The 23,057-nt window shown below is 36.7% G+C and overlaps 1 protein-coding gene across 23 annotated transcripts in view; it reads left to right on the top strand.

The window, feature by feature from the left end:
- The window catches only part of DOCK9 (dedicator of cytokinesis 9), a 340,452-nt gene that overhangs the window by 154,279 nt on the left and 163,116 nt on the right, over positions 1–23,057 (top strand). For all 23 annotated transcript variants that reach the window (XM_036011395.1, XM_036011405.1, XM_036011400.1 and 20 more), the window contains exons 3-9: positions 4,597–4,686; positions 8,536–8,618; positions 10,321–10,390; positions 12,457–12,552; positions 13,493–13,627; positions 18,968–19,142; positions 20,355–20,422. In XM_036011395.1, the coding sequence (XP_035867288.1) occupies positions 4,597–4,686; positions 8,536–8,618; positions 10,321–10,390; positions 12,457–12,552; positions 13,493–13,627; positions 18,968–19,142; positions 20,355–20,422 (717 nt within the window). The remainder of the gene's footprint in view (positions 1–4,596; positions 4,687–8,535; positions 8,619–10,320; positions 10,391–12,456; positions 12,553–13,492; positions 13,628–18,967; positions 19,143–20,354; positions 20,423–23,057) is intronic.

Below are 23,057 nucleotides of genomic sequence, written 5' to 3'. Positions count from 1 at the left end.
TGTAAGGTTTCTTTTGAGAAATCAAATGATAGTCTTATGGGAACTCCCTTGTAGATAACTGTCTCCTTTTCTCTCGCTGCTGTTAAGATTCTGTCATATTCAATCTTGGGTAACTTAATTATGATGTTCCTTGGTGTGTGCTTCCCTGGGTCCAAAGTGGGTCCAACTTCTTTAGGACTCTCTGAGCTTCCTGGACTTCCTGGAAGTCTATTCCCTTTGCCTGATTGGGGAAGTTCTTTACTGTTTTTTCAAATAAGTTTTCAATTTCTTGTTCTTCCTCTTCTTCTGGTACTCCTATGATCCAGATGTTGGAATGTTTAATGTTGTCCTGGAGGTTCCTAAGCCTCTCTCATTGTTTTGAATTCTTGTTTCTTCATTATGTTCTGATTGAATGTTTATTTCTTTCCTTCTGCTCCAAATTGTTAATTTGAGTCCTGGTTGTCTTCCTTTCACTGTTGGTTCCCTGTATATTTTCCTTCATTTCACTTTGCATAGCCTTCACTTTTTACTCTATTTTGCTACATTATCAACCATCACTGTGTGCATACTGATTATCAATGTTTTGAACATTGCATCTAATAGGTTGTCTCTCTCCTCATCACTTAGTTCTTTATCTGGAGTTTTTCTTTTTAATATTTTATTTATTTATTTTTAGAGAGGGAAGGGGGAGAGAGAGAGAGAGAGAGAGGGAGAGAGGGAGAGGGAGGGAGAGAGAGAAAGAGAGAGAGAGAGAGAAAGAGAAAGAGAAACATCAATGTGCGGTTGCTGGGGGTTATGGCCTGCAACCCAGGAATGTACCCTGGCTAGGAATCGAACCTGGGACACTTTGGTTCCCAGCCCTTGCTCCATCCACTGAGTTACACCAGCCAGGGCTGGAGTTTTGATTTAGTCTTTAATTTGGGCCATATTTCTTTGTCTCAGCACACCTGTTATGTTTTAAGGGATAGAACCATAGGTATTTGCCATGGTGGGGCAACATACTTCAAATTGTGGTGCTGTATGTTGGGGAAGGGTCTGAGAGGGAACAATGCCACTTGTTCGGTGCTTGGTGGGCCTTCAGTAACTTCCCCAGCTACCCACAAGCAAATATGGCCCTTCTGGTGCTAATTCCAGGGTGGGTGCATTTGTGTACGTTTTAGGACCCTGTTGGTCTCTCCAATGAACTCTCATGTGAGGCTGGAATTTTCTCCCGCTGCTGCAACCCCCACAGTTTTTTTTTGTCAGAGGTTTTAAGGCTTTATTTCTGCATGCTGTAACCCTGGGTTTCAAACTCTATCTTGCTTCCCACTTGTTTCTCCTGGTTTATCTGCACGCAAGTGTGGGGCCACCAGCCTCTGCCTACCCACCTAGCCTTCCAGCCGCTGCCTTGCCACTCATCCTCTCTACCCCAGCTGCCCATCTCTGCCCCTTCTACCAGTCTGAATGAATGTTTTTCTTTTACTCCTTGGTTGTCAGACTTTCATACAGTTCTATTTTCTGGCAGCTCTGGTTGGTTTTTGTTTTTAAATTTTTTGTTGTCCTTCTTTTGGTTGTGTGAGGAGGTAGAGTATCTACTCACACCTCCATCTTGGCCAGAAGTCCTCTACATTTTATTTACCATGGTGTCTCCAATGCTAGTTCAGCATTGTTGGTAGTAAGTAGGGACTCAGTAGAAGAACAGAGGGTTGAAGGTTGGAGCGGGGGGATGGATGGATGGAGTAATATTTATGCTGAGCCCTTAAGTGATGAGTAGACTATTCTTTGGGAAGAGAAGCCACTAAAGTTATTTTGAAGGTCTAACAGAAACTTTTTCTTACTTTACCACTCTTAGGACACTGAATAGAAGAGGAGTGTAGAAACCAGATTGTAATTTAGTGTATCCCCTCAATGCTTCTCTCCTAATGCTATACTGTGTGACATTTTCATGAAAATGGCAGTATTCTCCAATCCTTCAGTTAGGAGATGTTCCTGTTCTCTTACAGTCTTGTTTTAGTCTTGTTACTGTTACTACTTGTTACTGTTACTTGTTACTGTTATCTATTTTAGTATAACAAATCACCCCAAAGCTGATAATTTATTGTTTCTCACAATTGTGAAATGTGGTTGAGGCTAACCTGGGTAGTTCTACTTTATTTAGTGTCTAAAGAGGCTGGGATGTTTACGATGACTTCCCCACTTACATTGAGGTACTTAAACTAGGATGGCTGGTACCAGTTAGAAGCTGGGGGGCATCTTTCTATATATGACTTCTCCATATGAGTAGCTTGGACTTTTTACAACATGGTGGTCTCAAGGTAGTAGATCTTTTAATGTGCTGGTTGTCTTCCAAAAAGGAAGAATCAGAAGCTGCCAGTTCTCCTAAAGTCTAGGCTTGGAACTGGCATGACATCATGTCTACCTCATTTTATCAGTGGAAGGCCATCCAGATTAAAAGGGAGGGGAAATAGACTTCACCTTTTGATGTGAGGAATAGCATGCACATATAGTGAAGGACAGTAAGCATCTAAAAGGGATGATCTAAATACCACAGATAACGAACAAAAATAAATATACATAAAAATAACATTTAAGCTAGATACATAATAAAGGGACATGTTGAATTTAAGTGCCTGGTTTTGAAGAAATGCGCTAAGTTTATTTGTATGAAGTCTCTGGAGAAATAAAGGGGCTCTGTGTGGTCAGTAAACTAAGCTTTATCAAAATCATAGTTAGGACTTGATCAGAAATGGAGTCAAACCTAGTATTCTGGTATTGGTGGGTGGTAATAAACATAGGGGTGATTGGTTTAATTATGTTTAGTGTTCTTTTATTTGTAAAGGTCAAGTCTCTAATGGTTTTTGCTTTCTTTTGAAAGTGAGAACATAATAACACTTTGATCCATAAGATTAAAAAGATTCATTTTCTATTATTCGTTTTCTAAAATTTAGTAATGTCCCTTGTTTAGAAAAGTGTCACATTACTAAATTTTCTTGAGTTGTAATTCACTGGGAAAATTTTGTAATCCATTGTATTTCCTCCTAGTCTTAGGATGGGAAGTGGGCTGAAATGACTCATGTAGTTCTAATTCTTAACCTGAACCATTTCCTTAACATATTTAAAGTATAGTCATTAATTTCAAAAATCTTGATAGACAAAAATAATCAAGGTAAGGACATAATAAGTGGGGATATTAAGAAGCATATACAATTTCTTAAGCAATTTCCCTTTAATAATATTATCCTTGATTCCTAACAGTTTTGACAATCTTTTTGTAATTGATATATTTCTTTGAAGCCTTTTGAATAGATTGTGCCTCTGCAGTGCTTATTGTCACATATCTCTATGGCATTTCATGGTAATAGGTGTGTAATAGGAGTCATCCTTTGTTTGTGATATTTGCAAGGAAATCAAGACACCCAGGGTCTTAAGAACCCTCTTGGAGGCAGAATGAATTAATAATTCACTTGTGAAGGACTTTGGTGGAGAACAGAGTTCCTTATTTTCCTTTCTTTAGAATAAGGGAGACTTATTTTATAAATAAGAGAAAATTAATTTCAAAGATGAATACAGTGCAAGAAAAGAATAAATATAGGTGAAGCAGACACAACACAGAGAAATTTGGGCAGGAAGTAAAATTACGTTATGCACAAAATATATGCCTTGGGGTTCTCTGCCTGTGCTGGAGGTTGGGGCAGGGGACAGGGCAGGGATCACAAATTTGACCCAAAGCTTTTTCTAACCAAAGGAAGAAGAGAAACAGCTGGGACAAGTGCTAGGAGCTACCAGTTTAGTAATTAGCCGCAAAGAGCCAACAGGGTAGATTCTGTTAGCAAAATGTTTTCATGTATGCTATTTTATGATCTGTTAATAGTTCCGAGGATTACAGTCCATGGGAGAAAAAATCTAGAACTTTCCTTTCTGAAGCCTGACACCCAGTTTTCTCCATCAGCATTACTGTCTCTTACAAACAGTGTTAATTGGGGGTAGATGTGCTTCTGCCTAAAGTCATAAGGCATTTTGTTATTTAAATAAGCATTTAAGCCTCATGAAACAAGAATAGTCCTAAGGTTCATAGGGGAGGTAGAATTCACAACTCCTGGAATCAATCAACAAATATTGATTAAGGATCTTCTATTTGGTTGCCCTGCTCTTCAGCACTGAAGTTGTGGCAGTAAACAACAGACATAAAACGCAATTAAGAGATGGATGGTGGTGATGGTTGCATAGCAGTATAAATGTGCAATGACACTGAACTATACACTTAAAAATGGTTACAATTGTAAATTTTATGACAATTAAAAAAATAGACAGTTAAGGAAATTAAGAAGCAGTATAATGAGACTAGCTCAAGAACCTGGGTGTTAGGGACTTTCTGCATAGACCTTTACTGTGCCTGTGGGGAGCAGAAGGGCTCCCTGGAGAGGTCATTTGGAAGAAGCAGGGGCCATTGCCCTGCATGACTTTTGAACTTTAGGGTGTCAAATGGGATCTCTTGTATGTGAGCTAAGGAGGAAGGTGGAAGTTTCACTGGCTGGCAGAGGCTGAAGTGACTGTCCATTTCAGGCCCTACTGCACTTGGAGGCTGGCCCCTTTCTTCCTTCACTTAACAAAGTCCTTGCCTGGTGCTTTCCTTCACAGACAGCCATCCTGAGACGACAGGATCGATACAGATGCTCCACAGTTCCTGCAAATGCACAAGAGGAAGCACAGAGCTTGTTTGTTACAGAGGTAATGTGTTTCTTCTACATTAATTTGTGTCATATTAAATCATTTTTTTCTAATGCCTCCTCCTTTTCTTTAAATTTTAATGATGTCAAGAAAGTGCCAGAGAGGTAATTATATTTTTTATAATAGAAGTTCAAATCAGAGAAGAATGAAGTTTTCAGAATCTGAATCTTAGAAATGTCAACAGAAGACAAAACATGGATTCTGCAAAATTTATAAAATAAAGGGCAACTTGTAAATGAACTCACTGGGTGCAATGTCAGAGGGTTTGTTATTGATATTTTTTAATGGAAACTCAGCACAGATTTATATTTATTTACTTAATTTCATGTTTCTATTTGGAACTTATTTTCAAGACTAGTTCAATATTTATGACGTGGTAGGTGAAAGTGAGCTGAGCCTGATGATCTCTGATCAATGTTTAATTACTGTTACTTTTGTTTGAACAAACAAATGATTGTTATGAGGAAGAAAGGAAAGATACTGCATTTAGATTGCCTCTCCCCCACCTTGGAGTGTTTCTTCCTCCAGTTGCTTTTAGGTAGGATGAATTAATTAGGTTTTGATTTTGTTTCTTGAAGTGCTCCTTCATTTAAAAGTAATGGATTTTTATCCCCGTTTTCTAGATGATAAATATATCCATTGGTAAATTTGCCCACTATAAGGAAGTTATGCTTTTATAAGTGAAGACCGATTAAAATAAGATTTAGTTTCCATGGAGGTTTTTGAAAAATTAAATGTGCATTTAAATATTTTAAAGTATGTTCTCTCATCCTTTTGAAAAGGTAATTTATATTACTTCCTTTGCTACTATACTACTAAAATTCTAGACAAACAGCTAGGTATGTTATATATTCTGAAATGTTTATTTTAAAACAGGATGTAGGCTAATTATGACCTACAGGCAAAATCTGGCCTGCAGCCTGTTATTGTAAATAAAGCTTTATTGCAGCACAGCCACCCCCAATTGTTTGTATTGCCTATGACTGTTTTTATATCACAGATCAGAGTTGAGTGGTTACAACAAAGACAGTATGTCCCTCAAAGCTGAAAGCGTTTACTATCTGGCAATTTGTAGGAAAAGTCTGTTGACTTTTGTCTTAAAGCATGTAGAGAAATTATTAATTACTAATTCAGATTTCCCAGTTGCTTAAAAAACACCATTTTTGAAGGGTAACTCTCCAGTAAGTTCTTTAATCGCTGCAGGTTGAGCAATAGCGGCTTCATCCAATGCTGCTGGAGCCAACATAACTAAACCCTCTTGGTACTCTTCCAGTAGGGTGGAGTAAAACAACACTTCCTCTCCATCCTCTAGTCCAGAGGAGATTGGTCTAATGGGTTTTTAAAAAACAACTTCAAAAACCTTTCAGTATAACTTCAAAATATTATTGAATTTCACAAGTTTGAAAGGTCAGTCATGAAATCAGTCAGAAGGGTGTTGTAAGAGACCAGTTCTCTGGGCACTGATTTCTAATTGAACCCATTGTCTCCTAGACTTTCTACATCCCCAGAGGGATGGGTGTTGCTTGCCTTATTCTCTGTTTCTACCTTGGAATTTAGCAGATACCTGCTATGTGGGCAGTCAACAATGGCTTATTAAATGACTGAACCTCTGTGTACTTAACCTGGCTAACTGTGGGTTTTGTTTTGTTTTTTGCAGTTCCTTGTAATTTAAAATATTTAAATATTATGTTTTGTACTAATTTTGCCTAAGGTATTAAAAATCTGGGTACTCAGATGTTCCGCTCATAAATGCACATGATTATGTCTGCACTTATTTATTTTTTAATTGGGCAGGTACATTTATACTTCAAAATTATTGTAATGACCTGCAAGAGACTTTGGTGGCACAATGTTAGTGGCCATGCATGATGAAAACCACTGTGGCCCTGAGGGCTGCTTCTCTGTCTTGGATTTGGCTTCCCTCACAAGGAGAATAGCAGCATGCCCACAAGACTGTATCATTCACAGTCAGACTTGACTTAGTTGTTCCAAACCTAAGGAAAATTCTGAAATCATACTGATTTTGGAATGTAATTTTGAGTGTAGATATCTGGTGTTTTAAATGTGAAAATGCTTGAAAAACTTTTTTTTTAATTTTATTTTAATCATTGTTCAAGTACAGTTTTCTCCCTTTTACTCCCATTCCAGCCCACCCACCCAACCCTCCCCACTTCCCTCCCATTACCACCCTCCCCCTAGCTTTTGACCATGTGTCCTTTAAATTTGTTCCTGTACACCCTTCCCATTCTCCCCTGAAATTCCCTCTTCTCTCCCCTCTGGTCACTGTCAGTCTGTCCCCTATTTCAGTGTCTTTGGTTATATTTTGCTTGTTTCTTTGTTTTGTTGTTTAGGTTCCTGTTAAAGGTGGGATCATATGGTATTTGTCTTTCACTGCCTGGCTTGTGAAAAACTTTAAAAAACATTTACAAGAATAGTATTTAAAGACATCTGTAAATGCATAGCAAAGAAATTGGAAAGTTTTTTAGCTCCCAAATCTCACTCTTTTCTTGATCCTTCTCTGCTATTTGTTACACCTGACTGACTGATGATAGGAAAAACTTCTACTGTCTTCCTTCACAACCTTGCCAATGAAGTACTTAGCATAGAGCCTGGCACAAGAGAAGCACCTGCTGTTGTTTCTGTAGTTATTTTTATGACTTTGGGGTGGAGGGGAGTTTACCTTAGAACGTGTTTGGGCATAGGCCGTGAAATAGATAAAAAGGTTGGCAGTTAATGAAGAGAAGCAAGCAGCTAGAGTCAAATCAACCAGGTAAGACAAGTGTATTTGTCTACCGATGTTTTCACTTACTCATTTTTTTTGTGTGCCATACTGAGGTCTGCATGGGTGTAGTTAAAAGCTGATTACACAGAAAAATTATTTGGACTAAGCTGATGGTAACTAAATCAAACATGTCACCTCTTAATTTTGACTTATCCATATTTGAAGATTTGGCAGATGTGGCCTTACAGTCTTGAGCTTCTGTGTACTACTCAGTGGATCCTCCTAGGTAAATGAATGAAAGACACCATGCTGGCCCACTGAGTCTGTCATGTGAAAGTAGTTTAATGCATTCTCTGTAGGTTACTGTCATAGATAGACTCCTTGGCAATGGAATACTCCATAATTTGTGCATTCCACACACACACATACACATAAGATGTCACTGTGCCACTAAAAAATGGAATCCTTCCTCCTAATAACCTTACTATGTTCCTTATAAATAGAAGGAAAAACCAAAGGTAAATTTATATAATATTGACTAACAGTTGTAATATTAGTAAATATAACAAAAGTATCTTATGGTTCATAGTTTCTGTTCATTTTCATGTTCTGGTAGAGGCCACTACTTCTTAAGAACCAAGTGCTTTTAAAGCAGAAACTGTATGTTGTTATGTAAATGTAGCAAGAGGAGGTGAAATTTGTCTCCTATAAAATCTGTTCTCAGATGACAGCTAAGGGGGGAGGGAGGGAGGAGAGACTGAGGAAAAAGGACCCATGACATGGACAACAGTGTGGTGATTGCAAGGCAGAAGGGTAACTAATGGAGACTAAGGAGACTAAATGGTAATGGAAAAAAATGCAATTAAAAAAGGAAAATAATTCTCAAATCATGAATGATGGTAACCTAAAGTGACCCCTGTCCCAGGGGTAATGTTTCAGTGGTTCTTAAGCTTCAGAGGAAACGGTAATGGTGTAATTTTAGGCATGAGAGGGTTTAAGGGGAAATTTTTTTTTTGATGTTTGTATGGATGTGCATTCATAAACCTTCCTAAACATTCTCTAAAAGTCATCACATTTTTTTTTATTTTTCTCATAAACTTTCTATTTTTTTTTATCCCGCCCAATAGTGCATCAAAACCTATAACTCCGACTGGCATCTTGTGAAGTATAAATATGAAGATTACTCAGGAGAGTTTCGACAGCTTCCAAAGTGAGTCAATGGTCAGACCACACAAGGTGGTGTTATACACATAGGGAAAATTCTTTGTACTGAAAATGTTTAAGGAGGTATGTGACTGCTATGCAATCAAAGTAATTGGAGAAATACTTCTAGATGGTTTGTGTGTATATGAGCTAGCTATTGTTTACAGGGCATTTGATAATAGGACTCAATCCCAGTACTCTGGGCTTGGCACAGATGGCATGCAATAATTATGTCCAGTGATTCTTTTCAGTGTACCACTGACAAAACACAAACAGGTGAAATTTTTTCAGTGAGAAATAGAAAACAACGAAAATGTAAGATATTGAAAATACTACATTGTGTTTTCTCTTAAATAGAATATATTTAAGAAACATAAAAGTTTTATTTTTTATTTTGTACTGAGCAAATAAAAATTTTGTTTCATTTTTTATTGAATAAATTTTATGTAAGAAGTATATCATAGAACAAGCATTTCCCAGACAAACTTTTTTACCTCCTTTAAAGTATTAACTCATTCTAGAATACACTAAAAGCAGGTGTGTTTAGATTGATTAGTGGTGGTTAAAGTGAACCAGAGATAGGTATGTCTCACCTTGAGAGGATATAAAAGAGTATACCTTTAAATGATGGGGTTAACAAATTTAAGTATAGTTGATCATGAAAATTGAAAGGAAATAATGATGGATTGTTTCAAAAGTAACATTGCCAATGAAAATTTTACTTGAGAACCTATTAATATATTTTCCTTTGTGTTTGTTGCATCTATGGGCTTAATTTGTTTACACTATTCTTAGTGAACCTAGCTATTTGTTTTTTCCATTTTTGTGGTTCAGCCACTCCTTAAGAATGTTTAGCCAACTTCCCAAGTGCCTTTTTTAAACCTCAGCCAAGAATACTCCCTTCCAGCATTATCTTCTCCAGATAGGTATGCCTCTTAGTTCTATATTTATCCAATACTCATGTGGGACTTTTAAAATTCCTCCCATTTGATCAGATCACTTGATAGTCTTGTTTGTACCATTCTCATGGCTAAAAGAGAATAGAATGTGAGATGTATCGTACTTACTATATGATATACTTTTATTGCTGGTAGATTTCACTTTTTGGCATTAGTAAGATTTTCTGATTATAGTAACAATGAGAGGGAAGATTGTAATAGTGAATAAGAACATAGATTCTGTTCTATGTCTGCCTATGTCATCTACTTGCTCTGCTCTCTCTAAGCCCCAGTTTCCTCACCTATTAAATGATCTTAACACCAGTCCCCACCCTCTAAAGGACTAGAGGAGATGTGCAGTACACAGCACAGTCTTTACCTACATAATAACTATTTAATAAATGGTAGCCGCTACTCTTACTGTCATGTTTTTTGTTGTGAGTGCCATCATCTAAGATTATGGTTCCTAATAAATTTAAATGCAGTAACCTCATTTTCCATACTCTCTCTTAAACTTCATATTAAAAGTTATTCTATCAAGACTTTATTTATTAACAACATTCCCATTTTGAAATATCTATATAACTCTGAACAAGCTGTGCCATCTTAATTCCACTATGAAGAACAATAGCATTGGTGGTTTTTATTCTTTATATGAGTGGGCCAGCTTTGGATTTGTTAAATGCTGGTTCCTCTTGATGGGAGAAGAAATGCAGCATCTCTTCATGGGTTAGGTAATTATAAAACAAGTTTTTTTTCTTCTTTTTAAAGCAAAGTGGCCAAGTTGGATAAACTTCCTGTTCATGTCTACGAAGTTGATGAGGAGGTTGACAAAGATGAGGTAGGATGATCACTCACAGATTTAAAAATTGATTCATTTTATAGACTTAGAAAATAATTAGAAAATTACCAACATTTAGCCAAAACAGGGATTAGAATGTTTCTTGAAACAGGGGAAGAAACAATTAAAAAAAATTTTTTTTTAAATGTGTTGGTTGATTGATTGAAATCAGGTTTCTGTTTCAACCTAACTACTTAGCATGAATAGCATGTTCTTCTGGTCTTGTTTATTTGTTCTGAGATCATTTTCAAAGGCCTGGATGAGATTTGGTTATACTGTTATCTGTTAGACCTTAAGTTTATATTGTTTTTTAACAGGATGTTTTAAAACAAACTAGTTGCCAGTAAATTTTAAATGGCTGTTTTTTCAGGGATTGCTTTGAGTGAAGTATGTAGTACCCAGAAGCTCTGATTTTAACAACCCCCCACCCCCGCTATGATTGGAGAAATGATTATGGCTAGGGAAGTGTACAAAAAGAGCAGGATGTGAAGGTGACTATGTCCACTGAGCAAGGGAAACCTAATAAAATGTTAGTGTGACCCATCTCTGCGTTTCTCTTTCTCCTCTACTCATTATTGGATACTTCATCATGCGTTCAGTTTTTCTTTTCTTTTTTTAATTGCCAGCTAAGCCAATGATACCAGCCACTCAAGAACTTTAACAATGTCCTTCGTAGCAAACTATTTTAGAAACCACTTTTAAAATGATTCTAGGAAGAGGAGGTAGTCATTCAGGATGAAAAACAAAATATCAAAAACTTGGTGCTAATTAATAGTAAGAGGAAGACCAATTAAAATAATGCATGTAAGGACACACAAAATAAAACTGTAAAATCCCAGGCAGATAAGTTATTTCTATTATTGCCAGTAATAACAACAATAAAACCACCAGTAGTAATGTTGAGATAGTCTAAAATCAAGCCTAAAATGAGACTTTTTGCCATTATCTGCTTGATTACAAAAATAAGGATTGTAATCAGAGACTAGCTTTAGGAGGTGTGAGCTAGGTCACCTGATGTTGTGTGGCCTTCTCTTCTCAGGGTACCTATGGAACTATGTACTGGGCACAGCCTTAATGGGGGAAAGCAGTCACAAGGGAGTACTCTTCAGGAGTGTGGAAGGGTGTGGTAGAAGACTTGCTAGATCGTGTATTCATGTGTGTATATGTTTCATCACTCTGTTTATTATGTGGACAAATATATACATATATTTTTAGCAACAGTTGGCAGCACCACTCCCTTAAGCCAGATCTCAGAGCTTGGGGTTAGACCTTGAAGGATAAAGAGCAACCTGACAGTAACTAGAGGGCAGGGAGGAGGGCAATAATGAGAAGGAAGGGAAAGGGTCATCAAAGAACATGTGTTAAAGACCCAATAAAACCAAAGGGGGGAAGGAGTGAGGGTGGGTGGGGTGGGGGAAAGTAGTGGTGGGAAAATGGAGACTGTACTTGAATAACAATTAAAAAATATTTAGTTTGTGAAAAATAGAATAAATTATTTAAAATATTTGGAAAAAATCTTGAAGGAGCTTGTTTGTTTTTATTTTCCAACTCTCCCTTTTTCCTCTCTATTATATTCTTCCCTCCTTTTCCTTCTTTTCTGTTGCCCCATTATGTTACCTCTCCTTTCTTTATTGCCTCACATTTCCTTCCTTCCTTTCTTTATTCACCTTTCCCTGAACTAAGCTTCTGGGAAGTTTTCCAGGAATTTGCTTTTGTTCTTCAACTATAGGGGAGTGTAATCTGAAAATATTTTTTATGAAACCAGGCAAGACCTTACAACTTGAGTGGTCAAGTGTGGTGTGTACTTTCTGTGGCTCATTAAACACTTAAAAATAAAAACAAAGTGGAACTAGCTTTGCTTTTTAATGGACTAGGGTTTTCAGAAATTTGACTTGTCCTTCTCTTTCCCTGTTAAGTGGACTCTAAAATGACTTGTAGGTGTTAGGGTCAGATGCAAAGGAGCAAGGGTCAACCTGACACCAAATGAATGATTTTCCCATTAACCAGACTCACATAAAATAACATAGGTAATAATGGGAGATTGAGATGTTTTCCTTCTCTCCTAGGATGCTGCCTCCCTTGGCTCTCAGAAGGGTGGAATCACCAAGCATGGGTGGCTGTACAAGGGCAACATGAACAGTGCGATAAGTGTGACCATGAGGGTAAGGAGACCTGTCACCCTGCTTGTTGTAGGTCTTAGGAATAATGTTTAAAATGAGTGGGTGTGCTGTTTTTCCTGACAAAAGTGACATTGTCTAGTTAGTAAGATGCTTGCCTTTGATTAATATGACTGATGTCAATTTGTAGAGACCCTTCCACCCACTTACCCTTGTCACCCTCTCATGACCAGTGTGAAGAGATCATCATTGGGCTGGCATGAAAGTATGAATGCTAACACAGGCTTTCTTCTCTGTGTTAACTATGAAAATGATACCTGGTACCTCATAAAACATCACTGAGAGGCTAAACTAAGCGCTTTTGTAGAGGTCTATGGCAACAAAGTCAAGCAAAGTAAAAATTAAGGACTAAAGGGAAAATGGTTACATTGGAAGAAGGTGGCAAAGAGGAAAGTAAAACCAGTGTAAAATCTACTCAGCAGAAATATCGAGCCAGAGAATAAAGAGAAATAATAATAATAAAAAGAAAAAACAGTGGTAGGGTAAACAGGGTGATAAAAATTAAATCAGGGAAAAAGCTTACTATCTTAATCCTGAATCTGGAAAATCATTCAGTGTCTTGAGGCAGAGAATAGTTTCTATTCTGTGTGAGCAGAAAACTGGGGATTTGGAAAGTTTCCATCCCTCTGAGCTGCATCCCAAATTGGAGCTCACTGCATTGCTTTTGGGTAGTTATGTAAAACCCTAAAATCTGTGGGTGAGAAAAATATTCATAGATGTTAAGTGAACTACCTCCTTAGAATTGAAATGCAGTAAAATCATTAGATGTGAAAGAGAGTCTTAACTCACCCAGTTACATAGGGCATTGGCCAGAATTAGGTTTGTTTTGGAGAGAACTAAACTTGTTTTTACACATGTGTCAAATTGTGTGACTTACTGAATTGTAACTCTTTTCATTTTGAGCTTGTGTGTATTTTTCTCTCAGTCATTTAAAAGACGGTTTTTCCACCTAATTCAACTTGGTGATGGATCCTACAATTTGAATTTTTATAAAGATGAAAAGATCTCTAAAGAACCGAAAGGATCGATATTTTTGGATTCCTGTATGGGTGTGGTTCAGGTAAATATCGAAAGAGGCTATCATGTTTCCTTACTTGTAAAGTACCATGTGATTTAATCATAAACTTTCAAAAATGGCAATTTTGTGGTAGAAATATAGTGACTGACTTTAAAACAGGCTTGTTTTTCATCATTTTGGAAGATGTCAAGGAATGACATGGAGATGAATTGTTGTAGTGGGCACAAGTGCTCTTATGCACGAGCTCTTGTGTTTAAAACCTGACTAGCCACTTTTTAACTGTGTGACCTTGGATGGGCTATTACCTGAAGTTCTTTCATCTGCAAAATTTGGATAGTGATAATGTTTCCTAAATAGACTAAATGAAAGGATTGGATAAGCTAACTTGGAAATATTTAGAACAGTTCTTAACATCTTACTGATAACTTTACCAATGACAGAATAGTATATGGATCAAGAGATTGGGTTTCAGAACCAGACTGACTTCAAATCAACCACTTACCAACTGTGTAACCTCTCTGAGCCTCAGTTTCCTCATTAAGTAAGGATAGTAATAGTACCAAATATGGTTTCTGAGAGGATTAATTAATTAATCTTAAGATGTAACAGCTTATGATAGTGATGGCACATGGTAAACATTCAGCCAATATTAGGTATTTTTATCCTAGTGCTGTTGCAGGTATGGAGTTATTCTTAAAAATTATTTTTGATTATAATACATAAGACATGAATACATACATATTATAAATATCAGACAATACAGATTGTGGAAGTCCCTGTTGACTCCAATTGCTCCCTTTCCCAAAGAGCTACTTTTACCAATTTGGTGTTCTCCTTCCATACCTTTATAGAATTGTCTTTGAAAACAGGTTGCCTGTCCATCCAGGCATCCACCCATTCCCCTGCCATTTTTCAGGAAGATCTAAAGTGTGTTGGAAAGCAGAAACATAAACAAGGAGTTAGGGTAGGGAGGAGATAAAGTGGAATTAAGGTACAGAAAAAGTAATATGTTATGAAGACCTAATACCAGTTTTGGGTGGGCAACAAACTGGGCTCTATGCTTTCTAGCTTGGAGACACATTCAGTCACATAGCACACAGATACAGTCTAATTAGAATAAAGATCAGGGATTTTTTCTCTTGGGGACACTCAGACAGAGAGCACTGTGTGATTAATGAACAATCTCCTTGACAATTCCTCACAATAGATACAATTACTATTATCAGAGAATCTCTCTTAAAATGACTCTATGTTAGTCCGTGACATCAGCCTGAAGCTTGATTCTTCAAGAAAGGTTGTTTTGTGCCAGTGTGGTTAATGTTAGACACACAGCTCTCTGGTTTGACCCTTAAGTATACTTGTTTATTAGTTATTCGTGTTCACTTAAAATTAAATTACATGTTCATCAGATTGTTCATTGGATTTAAACAAACAGTGCAGAAGGGTAACACTAAAGGCGTATTCTTGCCTCCATCCTCCTACTTCACCCACTCCCCACTCTCCTAAAATGATGGTTTTGAACCCTTTTCATGATTTTTTGTGGGATTTGTCTTCATATTCCTAGATAAGCAGTGTTTGTGTTCTTCATTCATCAGTTGTGAACGTTATGTGCTGGTGATAGAATTTTAGCCCCTGTCACCCTCCTTTCTGCTCTAATCTGGACTACAGTTGACCCTTGAACAACCCAGGGATTAGGAGCACCATCCACCTACAGAGTCGAAAATCCATGTATAAATTTTGACTCCCCCCACATTTAACTATTAATAGCCTGCTGTTGACCAGAAGCTTTACTGATAAAAACAGTCAATGAGCACATATTTTGTATGTTACACATAAATACGCTTGTTTGTTTTATTCTCGCCTACAAATGGTGACATGTCTGGTCTCTAACTGTGTGTATAAATTTTTATAAATTTTAACTTTTATAATAGATTTCTGAATATTTTGTGGTAGTAAATGATAAAATAGACTGCCATCTGCATAGATTTTATTCATTTATGACATACCTAACTTTTTCATAATTTTCAATGTTTCTAGGCTATGCAGCTCATCTGCAAATTTTTTCAAATAGTTACAAATATCAAAAAAATTTCCAAAATACTTATTGAAAAAATCCATATAAAAGTGAAGTTGGGTGGTTCAAACCCATGTTCAAGCATCAGATGTAATTGCTTTCTTAGCCTCTGCACAGCCACACATCCTGAGAATTCCCTTTTTACCTTCTTTCCTCTGTTGGATTCCTATTTTGAGGATCTTATGTCATCTTCTTGTTTTTCTTGCATACCCTACAGTAGCTTCCTGAGAAATCATGTGTAAGATGTTAATTTTTTGAGGGTTAGAATATCTGCAAATATCTTTATTTTTGCATTTATACTTGACTAGTAGTTTGGCTATATGTAGAAATGCAAGGTAAAATTTACCTTAGAATTTGAAGGCATTGTCTTCTAGGTGCTCATGTTGTTTTGGAATCTGATGTTATTCTTATCTTCATTCTTTGTGATCTTCTCTTTATCTCTGTTCACCTGAAATTTAGGTTATTGTGCCTTTTGTTTGTTGTTATTGTTTTTTTGGTAAGCTTTTTATTAAGGCAAAACATAGAAATAGAAAATATACATGTAATGAATGTGAGACTATATCTTTACTGTTTGGATCTCTTTTGTGCTGAGAGCTCTGTTCTCATTCTGAAACCTGTCCTGCATGTTCTAGCCACCTGGGCCTCCCTGACCCCCAGTCTCTTCAGCTCAGGGAGACTGCAGGACTCTGTTTGGGTTTCCCTCCCCATGCCATGATCCAGGTATTGCCTCTAGGCAAAAAGCTAAGATGGTAGTAGGGCTCACTTCATTTACTTTCTTTCAGGGATCCCAGGCCTGCCCTCCCTGTTGTTCAATATCTGAAAACAGTTTCATCTAGTTTGTCCAGTTTTCTAGTTGTTATTATGGGAGAGTTAAGTCCAGAATTTATTACTTCATCATGGCCAGCAGTAGAAGTTGGGGGTCCATCCAAACTTAGATGTTTTCAGGGACCAAACAGGTAATTAAGTGAAAGAAGGAGCCTCGGTGTAAAGCAAATAGGGAATACTTGGAAGTGTCACAAACTGGAGGACAGGTGGTCCCATTTAAAGAGGACTGATGCTGCTGGGTGGAAATACCAACTCAGGGTTGCCAGATCATTGGGTTTTTCAGGAAAGGGAAAAATATAAAATTGTAGTTAAATCTTAGTGTTCTTAATTATTGGTAATTGATTTAAAAGAAAACCACTGTACAAGATCCAAAAAAGGGGTGTGTGTGGAATACATAAAAGTGTATTCAGTGTACTTGGGCCCTGGATCAAGAGTATAGCATCATATAGCATTCACTGAAAATTATTATGCATCAACAGCTAATTGGCACATAGATGTCTCCCCAGATGGTAACCCAACCTCACCTGAAAGCTGCTGCTATAGAAACCAAATTATATCGAAAAGTATGTTTATTCACTGTATGAAGTAAGGACTACCAGAGTGAATTGTCAATGATGGCAAACTAACTTCTTGTGTAGGATTCCTAAATAGGAGTTTGATTTATATTTTTAAGTTGAGACACTTTTTAAGTTACCTTTTAGTTGAATTTTCTAGCATTTGGAAAGTAGGACGTGATTATTTTGTTTGTAAGAGGGTTTTTTTGTCAGTCGTCAACACAGTGTATAGGTAATTTATAAGTATAGACTGGGTGGTCTATTATTCAGTCTCTGGAGTACATTTTAGAATCTAAGGTTCTGATGTCAGTGGATGCCTCATCCTTCTTTTTTTTTTTTTTTTTTTTTTGCAGATATTGCTGATGGCATTTTTTATTTAATGAATTATATCTAAGGCACCAAAAGTTTAAAACTGTTTGTTTTTATCCATGTCCATTTGTAAGCTAAGATCCAAAAGTTGTGGTTTAAGTGTTTTGGGATTTTTAAAAAATATATTGCTATTGGACATTACTAAAAATTTAGTTGATTAACACTGTGAGTTCAAAGAAATACCTAAACTAAAATTTTAAAGTAGATCTGACTTGAATCCAGTTTAGAATGTTAAGCTCTAAAAGTATTTTAGGAGATTGAAGTGATTATACTTATTTTGTAAAAAAGGAAATAGGAATAATTCAGAATTGAGACCTAATGTTCTTTCCCTTCCCCCCTTTAACTTTTACTTTCATAATTGTGAGGATGTGAGGAATGTAGGGGAAAGAAAACTCATTTCACTTCTAAACTTTGATTCTTTACTTGATGTAAAGTGAAGTTTGAGTGAGGTCTAAGGCTGCAATTAGGGCAACCACACTAGGTCATCTGTATACAGTAGATTTTGTGGCTTTGCCGGGAGCAGCACATTCCTTCATGTTTCTGAGAAGTACACAGAGATGCATGCCTTTGGGAGTGTGGCCCTGTCCCTGAGACCTGCATTGAGGAGCCCTCACAGGGACAGCTAACCCACTAGAATTTTAGTGGACAAGGGGTCTGCTTTGTCATCTGCAGGTTGGCAGGAGTTTGTGATATTATGTCCCTTAGCCTGTACCTACAAGGAATCTTGTACCATGGTCTTTTGAGCTTAACTTCTATCTAATGTAGTCACTGGGGGTGATTTTAGCCCCAAGAGATAGTTGGTAATATCTAGAGACATGCTTTGATCTTCACAAGTGGAGGGAATGCTACTGGTATCTAGTGGATAAGGCCAGGGATGCTACTAAACCACCTATACTGCACAGGATATCCCCTCAGAACAAAATGATCAGCCAAAACATCAGTAGTGCAGAGGTTGAGAAAACCTGCTCTGGGGCATGTTCATCTTTCATCATTTAATGCACATGGACAACACCCTTCCCCAGTCATAAAAACACAGGCATGAGAGAAGGGGAAGGTAGACACAGTGTCCTAATATATTTTGGGACTCATAAATGAAAAATTTTGAAGTAAGGAAGTCAAATATATTGATAGATAATGATTTGCTTTTAAAAATGTTGTACCACACACTAGTTCATTAAAAAAATAGGAGCTAGGGGAAATGAAAATTTTCATGAAATTTCATTCATTCAAGTATTTCTCAAGAGCCTATTATTTGCCAGGCAGTGTTCTACAAATGGGGACGTAGCACTGAATAAAAGAAATCTCTGCCCGGAGGAGCTTCCATTCCATTGGAGGGGACAGCAAATAAGATGACTACATACAATATGTAGTATGCCAGTTGGAAAAACAAAGCTATGGAGAAAATAAAGCAGGGGAGGTAGATAGTGATGGGTTTTATGTGGAGGGGACTTGTTCCAAAATGCCAGTGTGATAGCACCCATCAGCAAATAATAGAGAGAAAAACTTTAAAGGCCATTTTGATTCTTTTAAATATGTCTTGTTACCCCTTTTCCATTTCAGAACAACAAAGTCAGGCGTTTTGCTTTTGAGCTCAAAATGCAGGACAAAAGTAGTTATCTTTTGGCAGCAGACAGTGAAGTGGAAATGGAAGAATGGATCACAACTCTAAACAAGATTCTCCAGCTCAACTTTGAAGCTGCAATGCAAGAAAAGCGAAATGGAGACTCTCATGAAGGTAGGTAGGTCTAGCTTTCCCTACATACAGCCACACTCTGCAGGTGTCCATTATTTTTTCCAGAGGGTATAGAAAATAGATGTATATTGCATATGTACATGAGAGGTGAGACAGATGTGAGCTTTTTACAGACAGCCTGTCAAAAAAAGATTTTGTCACATTATGATTTATTACCCTAACATCATTTTTATACGGAAATCGTGTAATTGGAAGAACCATAGCTTTGGAGACAGAAAGGAAGACCTGAGATATTGAATCCCAACAATAAACATTATCTTTCAACTGTGAGAACTTAGGCAAGCTGTTTACATTTTCTGAGTGTTGGTTTACTCACCTGTAAAACAGGAATTAAAAAAATGGAATGTGCTGGTCAATGGAAAGATTAAGTATGATGATGTATATCTAGTACCTAGCACAGAGTCAATGCTTAAAATACTAATTATAGTTATTACTGTTGTTATTAATCATATCCTTTGGAATTTCCAAAGCAAAGGAGAGGGCAGAAGCCTCAGATGAAATTGGTGGGAAAATCTGGCTATTTTCTTGATAATTCATGTGTGGGTTTGGGGATTTTTATTTTATTTTATTATTTTAGTTCTCTGGACAGGTGATTCTCAACTCTGTCTCTTAGAAATGCCTAGAAACTTTAAAAAAATATTTTTCTTGCCCTGGCCTGCATGGCTCAGTTGTTTGAAGCGTTGTACTGTAACTAAAAGGTAGCAAGTTTGATCTCTGGTCCATGCGTGTATAGGATGCAACCAGTCGGTGTTTTTCTCTCACATCAATGATTCTCTCTTTCCTGTCCTGTCTCCCTTCCTCTCTCTCTAAAAGCAATGAATAAATGTTGTTGGCTGAGGAGATACATATATTCTTTGCTTGTCCCACCAAAGATTCTGAAGACTCTGACTGAGTTGGTCTGGGGAGGCCTGACTATTAGCACATCTGATGGATGTGGCCCTGTGGGATGGTGTTCATGCCTAGTGCCAGTTCTAATCAGACAGTATCAGTGCTCTACCAGCTATCAAACGTTGAATTCTCACCATTGGGCCTGGGCATCAGAGTATTTTTTTAAAGCTCCAAGGTATTTCTAAAGAGCATTCAGAGTTGAAATCCAGTGTGTTCAAGGGCACATAAGAGAACTGACCTTCTTCCTGTTTTTGAAAAAATTTGTTAAACTATAAGTGACTCAGGTAATCTGTTTTGCCATTTTAGATGATGAACAAAGCAAATTGGAAGGTTCTGGTTCCGGTTTAGATAGCTACCTGCCTGAACTAGTCAAGGTAACATCATCTTAAATCTTCTGCTCTTCATATAATATTAAAATATGAGGAGGGGCCCCCAAAAGCCCTCATTTATTTATAAAAAGTTGTGTATTTATTTTTACATGTTTAAACTTAAGTCACATTCAAAGTATTCTCCATTTGATGCAATACACCTATCAAGAAGTTTTTTCCACTGCTCAAAACAGTTTTTGAATTCACTGATTTTGATTCCTTTTAGTGCTTCTTCTGTTTTTTTGTTTCACCTTTTCCACAGTGGTGAAACATTTCCCTTTGAGAACTTTTTTCATCTCAGAAAACAAAAAGTTGCTCCAAGAGAGATTAGGTGAATGGGGAGAGTGGGACACAGGGGTCATGTCATTTTTAATAAAAACTGAGCTGAATATTCAGCTAGGAGTGGGCAGGTGCACTTGTAAATCACCCATCATGAAATGGACAAACATGTTGAAAGAGTCTTCAAAAAAAATTCACTGAAGCCGAATGCAGCCTCTCACAACAACACCAGTTGGTACACTGATAGAGATGGGTTCCTAGAACAATCGCCTAGTGGGGAAGCCTGTACTACAAGGACTCCTCCCTTCAGAAGATAATTTCAGGTGTTTTGGCACCCCCCTCTCCTATTTCTCGTTTCATCTGTTGAAATGATTAGCAGTAGTTACATTGCAGTAAATGACATTGTAGTTACTGCTCTTTCTTTTCTAACTTGAATATGTGCTGAGGTGAAATACACTACTGACCAGAATCAAACTTCAGTCTGTTTCCCAGAAAGTGCCTTATAAAGGATTGTTTTATTGTTATTTTTTATGTCAGCAATTTTCATCCAGTGTGCTGCAAGAATTTTTAAAACATGCAATACCTTACTATTTAGTCAGGGGCATTGACCTCTTTTTCCGTAGATTGTCAAAATAAAAAAATGGCAACAGCAAACACAACGCTAGCAGTTGGTGTGAATGAATCAAAATTTTAGGTATTTTTGTGTCAGATCAGCAAAAAATATATTTTTTGTCACCTGCAGAATTTTAGTAGTTCCTTTGTTATGCCATGAAATGAAAAAAGTTGAAAAACACTTTAAGTGTTTTTCCCTCCATAATATTAATATCATATTACAAGTAGTAAAGAAATAACCAAAATACACAGGTAAATATTCCCACGGTAACATAATGCTTACTGTGTTCACATATATACAGCCCTAATTCAAGTCAGTAAACACAATTGAAAAGATGATGGGTCCATGTGAATCTTGCCACGAAACCTAAGAGGGGTTGCCTGTATTATATAAATTGTTTGTGGGTTATTCGGAATGGGGAAAAAAAGTTACATCTGGTATTTTGTATAATTTTGAGAAACTTATAAGTTACTGAAAAGCACAGAGAACCAAACAACCATGTTCCTATCACCGAGATTCAACACTTGTTACTATATTGTTAGCGTTTTTTTTCAAGGAAAAAAAACACCAGTTTTAAAGTTCTTTTTAAACATCATCCTTATTCCATTCCCTTCTTTTCTTGCAACCTCTATCAGACACAACCACTATTAAGAGTTTTCTGGGATTACTTCCATTTAATTTTTATATATTTACCAATATATCTGTTATAATGATATATATGGTTGTGTTTTGTATGTTTAAACATGTTGTATAAATAGTAATGTATCATTCTGCACTTGCTTTTATTTTTAATTCAGCATTGTTTTTGAGATTTATCCAAGTTGGTATATAGATCTAGTTCAACCCTTTCATTGCATTGTGTAAGCATTTTATATTAGCTATTGTGTTATTTCCAATTTTTTTCTCTTACATTGTCACAGTGAATATTCTTGTACTTGTCTCCTTATGTGCATCTATGAATGATTTCTTTTTCAAATGAGAGAAATATCTTTGTCTTCTCTAGATCTTTATATTCTTACTCTGTTACTGCCTTTCTATTCTTTTTTTCCTCTAGTACAATGAAATAGAGACTGTACACACCCACATCTTAAACACTGTAATACAAGACATGGTTTCTCTATATACAATTATAAATAGACTAGCATTCAGCATTGACCTTTACTTTAAATAACATGGTTCTTATGAAATATAAAATCTCCTTCCCAGGCTAGGTCTTTAGAATATTGTTTTTCTTAGGACTTGACTCTTACCACAGTATCTTTTTAGCACCTGCCTATTATAGCTAATTTTAGTGCTACCATTGTAACCACTTTTTAGGCTGGGAAGAGTTTTGGTGTATGTGTTTGCATTTTTGTATTATGAAGTTTTGTGTATCATAGTTTACGTTGAGATTTTTTTATTTCTGCATGTTTGGGGGTTCATAATTTCTCAAAGCAAAAGATTTGAATCAGATAATATATGCAATAGCAATCTAGAATTCAAAAAGTAACTTTCTATGCTTACTGGGTGAACAAGGGATACCTAGGAGAAGACCCATTATTTGAGCCTAATGTTGTTTAATCAGTAATCTGGTTTTTTTTCCCCCTGTGAAGACATCCAGGAGTGGTCTCTTTTTTCTTTTGTCATTGCCTACTATTATCTAGCCAGCATAACTCAGAATTCCTTGATTCTGACACCTAGGGAGATTTTAAAAAATAAAAAAAAAACCACATACACATTTTTTAAAAAAATCTGGCTCACATAATGTTG

The sequence above is a fragment of the Phyllostomus discolor genome, chromosome 11 (genome assembly GCF_004126475.2).
Source record: "Phyllostomus discolor isolate MPI-MPIP mPhyDis1 chromosome 11, mPhyDis1.pri.v3, whole genome shotgun sequence".
Classification (NCBI taxonomy): Eukaryota; Metazoa; Chordata; class Mammalia; order Chiroptera; family Phyllostomidae; genus Phyllostomus; species Phyllostomus discolor.
The sequence above is the reverse complement of the archived record's forward strand: the minus strand, read 5'-3'. Positions and strand labels throughout refer to the sequence as shown.